This window comes from Nuphar pumila, chromosome 16 (assembly GCF_984573655.1).
Source record: "Nuphar pumila chromosome 16, dmNupPumi1.hap1.1, whole genome shotgun sequence".
NCBI lineage: Eukaryota > Viridiplantae > Streptophyta > Magnoliopsida > Nymphaeales > Nymphaeaceae > Nuphar > Nuphar pumila.
Genome location: NC_143264.1, coordinates 85322961 through 85335830, shown reverse-complemented (window position 1 = coordinate 85335830; position 12870 = coordinate 85322961). Strand labels below are relative to the sequence as shown.

The 12870-nt window shown below is 39.4% G+C and overlaps 3 protein-coding genes across 9 annotated transcripts in view; 1 reads left to right on the top strand and 2 right to left on the bottom strand.

Annotated features, from left to right (window-relative positions):
• The window catches only part of LOC149813941 (polycomb group protein EMBRYONIC FLOWER 2-like), a 49823-nt gene extending 39875 nt beyond the window's left edge, over window positions 1–9948 (top strand). For 4 of the 5 annotated variants that reach the window (XM_089992422.1, XM_089992423.1, XM_089992424.1 and 1 more), the window contains 2 exons: window positions 7949–8038; window positions 9537–9948. In XM_089992422.1, coding sequence (XP_089848548.1) covers window positions 7949–8038; window positions 9537–9660 — 214 coding nt within the window. In that variant the 3' untranslated portion in view covers window positions 9661–9948. The remainder of the gene's footprint in view (window positions 1–7948; window positions 8039–9536) is intronic. The other variant, XM_089992426.1, reaches the window with a different exon arrangement.
• Window positions 796–6965, bottom strand: LOC149813942 (uncharacterized). The gene is made up of 4 exons (XM_089992234.1): window positions 6871–6965; window positions 3725–5499; window positions 3547–3613; window positions 796–856 (listed from the first exon to the last, which is right to left on the bottom strand). Exons 1-4 carry the CDS (start codon window positions 6888–6890, stop codon window positions 796–798), a joined length of 1923 nt encoding a protein of 640 aa, XP_089848360.1. The 5' UTR covers window positions 6891–6965.
• A 2093-nt stretch (window positions 9949–12041) lies between the features above and the next one.
• LOC149813940 (U1 small nuclear ribonucleoprotein C-like) overlaps window positions 12042–12870 on the bottom strand; it is a 34289-nt gene continuing 33460 nt past the window's right edge. For all 3 annotated transcript variants that reach the window (XM_089992427.1, XM_089992429.1, XM_089992428.1), the window contains exon 7: window positions 12042–12617. The gene's annotated coding sequence lies outside the window, so the exon portion shown is untranslated. The remainder of the gene's footprint in view (window positions 12618–12870) is intronic.

Below are 12870 nucleotides of genomic sequence, written 5' to 3'. Positions count from 1 at the left end.
TTCATTGAGATTTGGGACCATGATGACACTTTCTTTTTCTTCCTGGCCTCTTTTTGAAAAGTATGTGATCATCAACATGATGAAGACAACTTTAAGTATAAATAAGTATTAGGGCTGTGATTGTAAACAAATTCTCAGAGAAAACTCACAGACCAAGTGATTATAATGCTGGAACTTTATGTGCATGCATGCATGCATGTAGCCTCATTTAGCAGGAGTAAATGGATTGGATTCAATTTGGTCTAGGTATAATGAAGTCTGACTTGATCAGATCTAGTACTATCGGTCTTCTGAATTGTATATGGAATCAAATCTATATCAAAATTTTATATCTTATTGTTTTCCCTTTTCTTGGGTTGGGTTCGGGTTTTGAGGATTTCAACTAGTTTGCAATGTTAATCTGACTCGATCTTGTAGAGGTTCACCAAATCTAATGGATTTAAGTTGATGTCTGATGCCATACTACCAACATCCCTCATATTTATGCTCTTGTTTGACATGTGTCATTACTCATTATTCCATTCATATATTTTCTATTTTAAGAATTTCAGATCATTAAGAATTTCAGCTGTCTTATTGGATTCACATGTCAGCCACTATTTTTTGCATCGAATACATAAATCTTGTCTATCAAATCACGTACTGGTATAACTATGATCCTTTCATGGGACAGATATTCTGTTATAGTATTCTTAACTTCAGTCTTTCATCTTTTACATAGTGACAAAATGTTTGACTGCAAAATAATGGCTGTCAAATTCTGTGGGCCTCCTTATTCTTTTTTTTTGGATAAAATTATGGCCAAACTCGTATATCATATGTTGGTACATGTAGAACGGGATTGATGCGCCACAATCTGTTCCAGAATACATGTGCTGCTCATTATCAAAGTAATTTCCGCAGGCTCACATTATCTCCTAACTTAACGTGTGCTTTCTGCATCAGTAGTAATACTGGCAATTCGTTTGTCTGCAATCTGATCCAAATGTTTTCAGTCTTACCGAGGTATATTCTAGTACATGTTGAGAATTAGGTTGTGATCTATTGTAACATGAAAATTGGCATCATGTCATCTTTTCCCATAGCTTTGATGCGTAGTAGTCTGCTTTTGACTCCACCCAGCAGGTAAAATTATAAATTCCTGATCCGTTTTCATGGTCCTTTCAATATCTCTGGCTGCCATCAACTATGGGTATGTGACCTATGTGGTTTCATCCTGTTACCTACTTCACAGGGATGCTACAACTAACTTGAGTATCCCGTGCGAACACACAATACACTCAGTTCATGTACACAGTCAACATTGTGTCACTAACTTCCTTTTATGATCTTGATTGCTTGTTTTTTTATTGATCTTGTATCCTTTTTCTTTTAAAACTTGTCACTAGTTATGTTACATTTCAATTTCAAATTAGTTTTAGATGTTTCTAGTTATAGTGATTTAGAATTGCTATTCAAGGAGTTTGCACTTGAGATGCAATTTATGTTCTATTGCTTTGTGTTAATATATATATATATATATATATATATATATATATATATATATATATATATATATATATAACTGCCTACCACACAACTGCCTAGACGATAGTAGACGTGCTCTCTCATTAAAGGAGCCTTTAGCGGCGCTTCAAAAGCACCGCTAAAGGTCAAACAGACCTTTAGTGCCCATGGGTCCACTTCCGTCAGGCACAGAAGGTGGTAGGCAGCTGGCACTTTCTCTTTCTCCCTCCCTCTCTCTCTCTCTCTATATATATATATATATTAATTTTTTTTGGTGCCCACTAGGGCTCCGTTCATGTCTGATTGGGGCGACTTTTGAATGCCAAGGTTGACATGACATCACAAGTTCGAAACCCACAGGTGGCATCCCTTGCCTCGAGGTCGAAGCTGGGTGTAGTCCCTTGTGGGCTGGGGGACCTCAAGCCAGCCAATGTGCGGTCGGTATTGGGGTGTTTTTCCCTTGGACTATATTTATTCTCCATGTCCTAATTTTTTAGAATTACTATCCTGTACCAAGCATACCCTAATTGTGTCCGGTTCTGTATCCGTATCCATGTGAGATGACCCTTCATCTATTCTAAAGCTATCCCAATCATGTACATTGGCTTTGAAAAGAAACAACAATATCTTTTTCGAGATGGACATGACCATTGACATGGCTGTTCATCTTGTTGAACCAGAGTTGCCAGTCGAGGAAGCGGGAGCGGGAAGCGATACGGGAAGCGGAAGCGGGAAGCGAGGCACTTTCAAAAATTTAGGAAGCGGGAAGCGGGGGACCACTTAGGAGCGAACCGGGAAGCGTCTCGGAAGCGACATAGGAAGCGTCTCGGAAGCGACATAGGAAGCGAACCGGAAGCGACATAGGAAGCGAACCGGAAGCGACCTAAGAAGCTATAAATTTCTAAATTGTAAATTATAAGCTACAATGTTCTAAACTCTAAGTCTAACCTTAAAATTAACATAATCCACTACTTCACTTCATCATGCAAGATTCAAAATAAAAGTATACCAAAAAAATATTATAAGACCATGACAAAAAAGTAACATAAAAGTTTTTAAGTTGGACAACTCCAACTACATCATAAAAAAAAAATAATAATTCAAGACTTCATTAATCTGTCATCTTTCTCTTCCCCTTCAAGTCAGCAATAGATCGCGAACTTTCTGCATCATCACGTGCATCTTGTCCTCCACGACCATGTCTTCTGCTCCTTCCTTCATTTTCTATAATGAATACGTTAAAAAGTTAAAATGTTCAAAAACCATAATTTAAAATATAAAAAACACAATATCAACATACCTTGCCTAGGTCTCCGGCTAAAGAAACGATCAATCCGACCATGAGGAACTGATGGTCGCTCTTGTATATCTGCAGTTCTACTAGCTCTGATGGATTGATTTGTATCCTCTTGAACTTCATTTGTACGTATAATTATTGGAGGTAATGGAGCTCTTGGTTGTGCATCTTTATGTTTGGATTTGGAAATAGTGCTTGATTGTTGTGCACTATCATCCAAATCTCTCCATCGCATATCCTCTAATCTCAACGTATTTTCTTCTACAATAGGAAGTTCTGGATTGATATCCCATTTTCGACTAGGCCCTTCTTTATAGCGATTGTTGCACCTTTTATAACAAGAATATAAAATATGAATGTTAATAAACAATCAATGATAAAAAAATAGAAAAAAAATACCAAAACAAAAGTACAACACAGTTTAATTATACCTGTCAATCAATCGAAGATTGGAATGAATATACACTAAGGTATCAGCACGATCTTCATTGAGCCTATTTCTTTTAACATTGTGAATGTAACTATAGGTGCTCCACACTCTTTCTGCAGAAGATGTGCTAATAGGTTGAGATAAAACCTTAATGGCTAATGCTCTCAACTCCGGTGTATCACCACCATAAAAACGCCACCAATTAAGCACTGACATTGTAGGATTCAGTGCATCTATTCGTGCTGCATTTCGGCTAAATCTTCCACTTCTTGATGCAAAAGCCACAAGTTGTGACCTATAAAGTATAAATAACTCTTCATTTCCAGAAGATATGACTTCAAGCGCAAGCATTGCACCGTCTAAGATATCATTATCCTTTTCTGCAAAAAAAAATGTTTAGTAACTATAACAAGAGAAATGCAAATGAAATAATAAAATAATTAAATCATTTAACTTTAAACTTTATTAAATAGATAGAATTAATTTTTTACCAGGAGAAACTCGTTTGACCCCTCCTGCTGCTGGGATTTTGAGATACTCCGACTCGTAATATTTTGGAGTAAGCATGTGGGCTAGACTATGGAGAGGCACATTCATTCTGTCCCATCTATTTGAGACAATCTTATGAATCTTTTCATATAAATCTGGTTGTCCTTTTAGATTGTCTTTGATTTCCCCCAACATGTTGTCCATGCCTTCATACACTTCACCAATTATAGGGCCTTCCTGATCACAAAATTTAATCATCTTATAGATGGGTTTTGTAATCAATAATGCTAAACGTACAGAATCCCAAAATTCTTCATCAAGAACAGTTGTTTCTGTTGTAACAGCCCTTTTTTTCATAATTTCATCCGTGCATGATTGCTTCCAATCACTCCATCTATCTGAAATTACTGTGAGCCTTAAGCTCTCCCTCACATCAAGCAAGCGTTTCAAAGTAGTATAATGTGAAGCAAACCTTGTTTTTGCAATCTTTATTAATTCTAATTTTTCATTGCTTCTAAAGATTGCTAGTGCTTTTGAATGATTTGTGATATACTTCACAATTTCTTTACTCTGCAAATATGTTTCTCCCAACCAATGAAACTCATGTGCCAAATCCTTGAAGATCAAATTAAGTGTGTGCACAACACAAGGTGACCAAAAAATATACTTGTACGTTTGTTTTAATTCTTCACCTGCTAACTTGCAATTTGCTGCATTGTCTGTAATCACTTGCACTACATTAGAAGGCCCCACAAGTTTAAATCCCGTTTTCAAAAACTCGGCAATGTTTGCAGCTGACTGTTGCACATTAGAAAAATCGCTTGCATATAAGAACATCGAGCCAAAACAGTTTGAGGCAAGTATATTTATCAAGTGTTTGTTCTTGATATTTGTCCAACCGTCTGAGACAATGGAAACTCCAAACTCCTCAAACTTTTCTCGAAATTCATTTAACTCCCTGTGAACACACTCTTTCTCACTGTCAAGCAACGTTGTTCGCGCTTTTTCATATGATGGGGGTTTATATCCGGGCACTTTACTAACTGCAGATATCATCTCTTCCCAATATGGTGATCGAAGCACATTGAAAGGTATGCCATTTGCACACAAAAATCTGATAATTTTGTGATCTACATCATCTCTTTCTACCTTTTTAAAGGTATCACGAATATCAACTGTTTTTCGGCTTCCACTAGATGATGTAGTAATACTAATAGGCTTCTTTGGAGTATCAATTCTTGATCTCCTCAACTCAAATGCACTTGATGAAACCTCTACTCGACGAACTTGCCTCTTAATTTTTTTTGCCAATTCTGCATTTTTTGCAACTTCAGGGCAAAAGGCAATCCCAACACTTTGTCCCTTTGGAGATCCCATGAGATGTGCAAAAACTCGAGTATATGACCCATGATAAATATTTTTGCAGTGCCTGCACATAAAAACTTGGGTTCCACCTTGCTTTCCTTGCCCACTCTTCTTTTGTTTCAATAAATGGCGCCATAACACTGTTGTTTTATGCATGCTAGGTGGTTCATCATCTTGGTCATCTTCAGAATAGTAGTCATCCAAGTCATATTCTTCTTCATCTTCCTCATCAAAACAATTTTCGTTTCGGTCCTCAAACTGATATGGACAAGCAGAAGACCTCTTCTTGCCCTTCCCAACACCACTAGATGATTCATGCTCCAAATTGTACAAAGAATCGTCATCGTCATCAGAATTATCGTGATCATAGCTTGAGATGGTCATTAATGAAGCAAAGAACATGCAAATATATCTGCATCATAAAAGTATTAGAATCAACCTAAAACACTTAAAAAAAGCTATTATTAACAGTAAATAATGGAGAGTGAAGAACACAAAGCATGGGGATGTAAACAAAAGACTAAGCTAAAAAAGGGGGGGAAATTACGTGCAATCTGACTATCACTGAACTAAATACTCAAACAGGCACTTCAAGTTCTAATAAGAAACAAGCAACATAAATAACTGAGAATATAGAGAGCGAGAATAGTTTGATTGAACTGCTAAATCAGATCAAGAACATATAAATCCAGTTTTCTTTCAGGACTCCACTAAAGTTCAATACCCGACTCATTGGGAAATTCTCCAAGTACCCATCAACTTAATTTTGCACAAATGGAGAACATTAAAGTGCTACCAGCCTTGGCAAACATTGATCTCTGAGACAATAGACTTAGAACTGAGGTTCTAAATCATTACAGTTATCTTCTTCATGATAATGTTCATTTACTATTTGTACCAGGCACCAGCTCACATCCTCCAGCAGCTCTCAGCCTCTCACTGTACATCGGACTGAAGAAATAGCTTTTAAAATGTGGGAACAGCACACTCAAATGCTCTCCAATAAAACAATAATATTGCATATTATACCCGTTATACACCAATTAGTAAAAAAATTATTCATCAGTGTAGAATAGTTAAGATCATTAAAACCATCAACAATATCATGTTATCTCTAATGATACTTCCACCCCATCCGGTGCACTGATTTTCTTTGCCAACTGATGAAGTATAAAATGAACTTCCACATACATTATCACCATCATATCATAAACAACTGAAGAGTTAAATAAGAAGCTACAGCACATAATGGCCAATGCAAATTAACAATCCAGCTATATCAGAAAAGTTTTGTGACGAATGCATACCATCTGTTTAGATAAGAAGTTAATATTACATTGCTTACGCTATCAATAGACTAGTATCATGGAGACAATAAAAAACAACCCACTGCTTCATGCAGAATGAATAAAAAAAACGGCTGCGATAATGAATCAGAAACTAAAAAAACTACAAACAAACCCTTGATCTACAGTAAAAAAAAAACCCTTGATAGTTATGAGAAATAGACGAGTCAAAAACCACAGTGGTTGTCAACATCGTCTGAAAAAAGGGAGAAAGGGGGGAGGACATAGGGCCACCCTCTGTCCCTATCGCCCACTGTGAGGAAAAGAGGGGGCGGAAGATAGAGGGTGTTCCTCTGTCTCCACCCGGCACCAGCACCAGCACCATGAAGAAGAAGTGCGAGACATGGGGGGTGCCCTTACCTCAGCCACCAGCAGCCATGAGAGAGTCACGGAGAGATAGAGAGAGTGACAGAGCGTGAGAGAGGGGGATAGCGTACCTGAAGGTGAACATCTTCATCTTCGGAAGTCGGTGGAGGCCACCGGAATTTTTTGAGGTCGCCGGAACTCGGAGCTCGCCGAAAACTCGAGAGAGAGAGAGAGGAGTCGAAACGCGTGAAAAAACAAAACCCTAAGCCCCTTTTGATTTTATTTTTTCACGGGTTTTATAAAATACCCATTTTAACCTCGGTAAAAAATATAAATTCATGTGTAAAAAAAAAAATTAAGGGCAAACTCGACCTTTCCATAATAGCGTCCCCCTTTAAAGGGGTACGCGTACCTCTTTAAAGGGGTACGCGTACCCCTTTAAAGGGGGACGCGTACCTCTTTAAAAGGGTACGCGTACCCCTTTAAAAGGGTACGCGTACCCCTTTAAAGAGGTACGCGTACCCCTTTAAAGAGGTACGCGTACCCCTTTAAAGAGGGACGCGTACCCCTTTAAAGAGGGACGCGCTTCCTCAATTGAACCTGCGCTTCCCCTCGCGTTTCGGAAGCGCTGCGTTTCGCGCTTCCGAAACGCGTCCCGGGGAAGCGCGCTTCCCCTATTCTATAGGCGTTTCCGGTAACTCTGTGTTGAACACAAGCGAGGGTTCCACATTGTAAGAGCACAACACATCATGAAAAGTAGTTGGTGAAGTCTTGGTCATGACTTAAAGAGTATTGGTCATGACATAAGATGTGTGCGTGGTATATGCCAAATTCAACAACATTGATACAGGCAATTTTCTGGAGAATTTAAAAGTAGACATTATCCCTGAGATCTTGGAAAATTTGCAGTGATTCTGAAAAGGAACAAAACATGATTGTTAATAACTATTCCAATGTTATGAAAAAGTTGAAAATTTCGTGCAGCTAGAAAAGATAAGAAATAGGAAAATGTGATGTTTTTTGTGGGCAATAATATATGATATGCTAAAACATTCTTTATGATTCTAGAATTTTGTGGTGCTATTTCATTTTTTGAAAGTCTTGTTTGTAATATTACATTTCAGAATGCACGCATGCATGGGCACACAATTGTTGTGTTTGGCTTAATCAAGTCATGATTATTATAATGAGAGCTTCTTTTTGTTATAGGGTTTTGGCAGATGGTCATATTCCATGGGCCTGTGAAGCTTTTTCGAAGCTGCATGGTCATGACCTTGTCCGTATACCTGCACTGATGTGGTGGGTTGGATCTCCCTTTCTTGCTCTTCAGGAGTCCTTAACTGTGTCGTCTTATAAATGCATACAAATCTGTTAAGCATGTGCTGATGAATGTTATTTCACTTGATTTTGCTGTGTACTAATGTTATATAAGGAAGCCAGTCGCCTTGAGATCTGTTCTTCCTCATTGCTGATCTCCTCCTCAATCAACCCATTTGGCTTGTCCTTGGTGTAATGAGTTGAGCAATGATACTTAGGTAACCATGGAACTTGGCGAGCTAGGCTAGGGAGAGAAGATGACGTGGGCTAAGTTGCCCATGTTCTTAGCTATAAGCTATGTCACACGGACTCGGCTAGGGGGTCGACGCAACCACGTTGACACGCCCCGACACAGGGCGGACACGGTCAACCAAGTGTCAGACTCGGTCAACGCACCAGGGCCGAGTCTGTCCACATTTTAGACTCGGTCAACTTTGACTGAGTCTATTTTTGTCCATTTAGGGCAAAAAACTAAAAAAAATCGATTTTTTAAATATATTTTTAATATATATATATATATATATAGCCGTGTGCCCTAATGAGCACAACTTTGACCGAGTCTTATTATTGTTATATATATATATATTTTAAAATATATATACATATATATAGCCAAGTCCCCGTGTCCAAAATTTTTGAAATTGCGCCGCACCCACACCCGCACCCGCACCCGCACCCGCACCCGCACCCGCACCCGCACCTGCACCCGCACCCGCACCCGCACCCATGTGACATAGGCTATAAGTAAGCTAGTTGGTGATTCAATCAAAACAACTTTGTATTGTCAGGCTCAGTCCTTTATATGAACTTCGAACCTACGCATTCTTTGAGTTTGTCAAGCCATCCGTGTTTGAGCTGTTCATGTAGCATGTGATTGTTGAATCATGCACTAAAGAAGTTGAAATTGGTTTTTTTTGGACAAAGCAGTCCTAGCTATTTTATGCTTCTCTCGTCCCCACCCCCTCTTTCTGTGTGTATAAATTTTGCAGCTGCATGTGCATGTGTGTGCATCTAGGTTCCATCAGCAGCCCTTTCTTTAAACATGCACTGCACAAAAATTCATGCTTCCAGGCATTCTAGCAAGAGATGGTGTGCAGAGTTTTCATGTGGATAATCAGCAGGTAGTATAGAAAGGTGCAAGAATGTGAGTCTTTGCCCTTTTGTATGCCTTCCTGCAGTCTTGAGAGTGAGCACTCTCAATCATTTGTTGTCTCTTATTTCAATAAAACTGTAAATCCTGAACTCTGATTGTGTGAGGCAGCTTTTTTGTTTATCCATTCTCAGCAACTGGTGGGATTAACTTCTGTTTTTTCCGTATTTGCTAGTTTTCTCTTGCATGCAACTTTCTGTCATCCCTATTTCTCAGTCTTGTATGAATGCATATGTGCTATCAGTTGTATGTAATATGCTTGATCACTGACATCTGCAACTTAGAGCTGGCAGATTATACATGTACTTGATGGAATTTGCCTCTCTGCAGGTGTTGGAGGTTATTCATGATCAAACTATGGAATCACAGCCTCCTTGATGCCCGTACAATGAACAATTGTAATTTAATTCTCGAGAAGTTCAGAGATGAAAATTCAGACCACCCACAGAGCTAATCATTTTTTGTAGTTTTCTTAATTCTTTGAGCAACATCGAAAAGAGGTGAGCCGTGAGGATGGAGAGGTTATTCAAAATGGTGGCAGCTTACTTGCCTGCACACAGTTTCACAATCCAAGTGTAACCTCCAAAATCATTCTTTTGTTGGGAGCAAAAACACTTGGCCTCTCTGTTGGAGGTCACTTCCACCTTGTCAGTAACATTATCGTAGTTGTCACAGAAAATGTCATTTTACTACATTGCAAGTTGTAAATGTTTACCAAGGGTACTATTGATATTGACAGTCATGGTGGGGTACACACTCTGGCTACAGTAAAAACATTTTCTTTTGATCGAATTTGTCCCACATGCAAGCTTTGTTTGCAATTTTTTCAATCTATTGACAAGTGATAAAAGTGAAGACATCAACTAAGTGTTTGTTCTCGGTTCACGATGCTGTTGTGGCAGGTGCCTCACTCTGGAAGGCATCAGCTCTTGGACCTTCTAAAGTTGTAGCTTGGACAATGGGCTTCTTTTGGCGTGTCCCGAGCTCTAGTGTGGTGCTGGCTAAGGTGACTTCCAGCTTTTAGCAATAAATAACAATGGTTGATTTTTCAAGTTAATGGAATTGCTGCGCAAGTATATGTCAAATCCTACGTGTGGTTCAATTAGATCTATCATGATGGGGCTTGGACTGGGTATGTGGTCCCAATTATTTATTAATCAGGTCAAACTTGGTTGTGGAATTTTGCTTCCAAATCCAATTATGTCTAAAGTTGGCATTGAGCCCATTTAAGTGGAAAAACATAACAATGGCATGTATTTCTTCACCTACCTACCTGTATCAGCCAATGCGTCGTCTGATAATGTTAGTATTTAGTGAACAGAAATCAAGAAGTTTGCAGCGGGCCACTAGCAGCATGCTGCCAATCTAAGCGTGAGCCAGTAATTGCCTTGGGACCAAGGGATGGCCCATGCACTCCCGATGGTCCATTGTGAGGATACTGCAAGCCTGACCAAACAACCTCGTAGAGGAAAGTTTTTTTTGAAGGAATCTCGTAGAGGAAAGTTTATAGCTTTAGAAAAGGTCTTTGGTCCTCTGAAAACGCACCGAATATGAAAAAGGTTCAGGTTCCTCCACAGACAAAGCCCTGAAACTTCGGTAAAACATGATTGGGAATAATATTTATGTTTTGCTTTTTGCCAAGGCAACAATCTTAAACGATCCAAGACCGACCCATTAACAAATCCGCTGGGCTTCTGCAGTGTGAAGAGGCCGCCAAAATATTCACAGAATACCACAAGCACATTCAGCGCTATGTTGAGCAAGCAAAGGATGCACAGAGAATCAGGTCGTCTATTACTCAGAACGCGGTTGACGACATGCATGCTGACAGTGAGAAAGCCGCAGTCTACACCATTAAGGGCAACAAATCCACTGATGATCTCATTCTTATTGAAACGGCTCGAGAGAAAAATGTCCGAAAGGCTTGTGAAACTCTTTCAGCTCATATTATTGAAAAGATGCAAAATGTTTTTCCATCTTATGAGGTACAGGCATTCACACAAATCCCCAGCTGGAGGGTGCCAATTTGAGCATGGATTTTGATGGGGAAATACTTGACAACATTAGGCCTGTTGTGTTGCATGAACTGAAAAGTCCAATTCAACTTCTCCAGGCAATGACTTCATATACTTCAAGGATGAGACCCTCATAAATAAAGAAACAGAAAAGATTGACATCAGGGCTGAGGAAGAATGTTAAGATCTATATTTTTAGCTAGAATTTTGTATTTCTCTTCAGTATTATATACTTCATTTCCTTCTCATCAATCATACCTCTGCATTCTGTCACATACATCGCCCAAAATCTATTGATACAAACTTGCATCTTGTCAATTGCTAAGCATGATCTTTTCATCGGACCAAGGGATGGCCCATGCACTCCCGATGGTCCGTTGTGAGGATACTGCAAGCCTGAACAAACACAGCTTCGTAGAGGAAAGTTTTTTTTTTTTGAAGGAATCTCGTAGAGTAAAGTTTATAGCTTTAGAAAAGGTCTTTGGTCCACTGAAAACGCACTGAATATGAAAAGGTTCAGATTCCTCCACAGACAGCCCTGAAACTTCGGTAAAACATGATTGGAAATAATCTTTATGTTTTGCTTTTTGCCAAGGCAACAATCTTAAACGTCCAAGATAACAAATCCGCTGGGCTTCTGCACGGGTCTAAACCTGGCTCGAGGTGGGGAGGTTCATGTCAGCTTGGCCCATCAGGCTACCCCCTCACCATAACCCATTCAAGGCTTAGATAAACCATTAACCCACATTTAGTGAAGGAAAGTCTTTAACTCGCCAAGACATAGAGCACAACCTGAAGAACCCAAGCCAGAGAATGGCAGTGCCAGAGGTCATGAAACATGTTGGAGAAAACAGAACTCACCTGTGTGCTCCACTAGAGTGCACATCGAAAACAAGTGGGCCATCATCTCAAAGGACATGAAGTCCATAATCAATATCCGGCTTAGGTACAAAGGAAAACTGGCGATAACATGTTCATATATTACACCCTTATCTTTCCAAAAGACTCCTTAGTTTGAACGATACACCATTTCAGCATCGGTTTGGCCAATGACTATTTCAGCATTGGGACCAGCCACCACAGAAAAGCACTAGTGAATCATGGGTGTTTATACAAAGTACAAACTACACACACATACACAAGCTATTGACGGGAACAAGAAACTTGGGAACCTATCCCTCTAAAACAAAAGCCAGCAAGGGTGCAGGCACCACTAGTTCTTCATTGAAGTGCACTCACTGCAATACCCATCTTTTCGGTCCAAAATATCAACACAGACTAACCAAGAAGAAGACTTCATAACCCTTAAAACATTAGGATGTAAATCCGTGTGGGTACAGGATTCTGCTCCAGCTTTGCTCGATAGTGTAAATTTGCAGAGCTGCCCTGAACTTGTCTGCGAGTAATCAAAATAGAAAACAAAACCCACTCAGTACACACGCGCACACACACAAACAAAAGCTAGTTTGCGGCATGAGGTATGTCATGGCATCAAGGTGCAGAAAAGTTACCTCAAATGCATGATCTAAGAAAATATGGGATGCCATGTGCTCATGGCCAAGAGCATTCTACATCAACCGTAGAAATGGTTGGGGGGCATAATGTGCATCTTTTTGTGTGAAGTGAACCCAAAATATGGTGCATTCATA

Coding starts and splice junctions, on each gene's coding strand:
- LOC149813942 (XM_089992234.1), bottom strand. CDS start 6,890: ATGAAGATGTTCACCTTCAG. Junction 5,500..6,870: donor ATGAAGATGTTCACCTTCAG/GTACGCTATCCC, acceptor TTTATGATGCAG/ATATATTTGCATGTTCTTTG. Junction 857..3,546: donor ATATCTTCTGGAAATGAAGA/GTTATTTATACT, acceptor ATTCTGGAACAG/ATTGTGGCGCATCAATCCCG.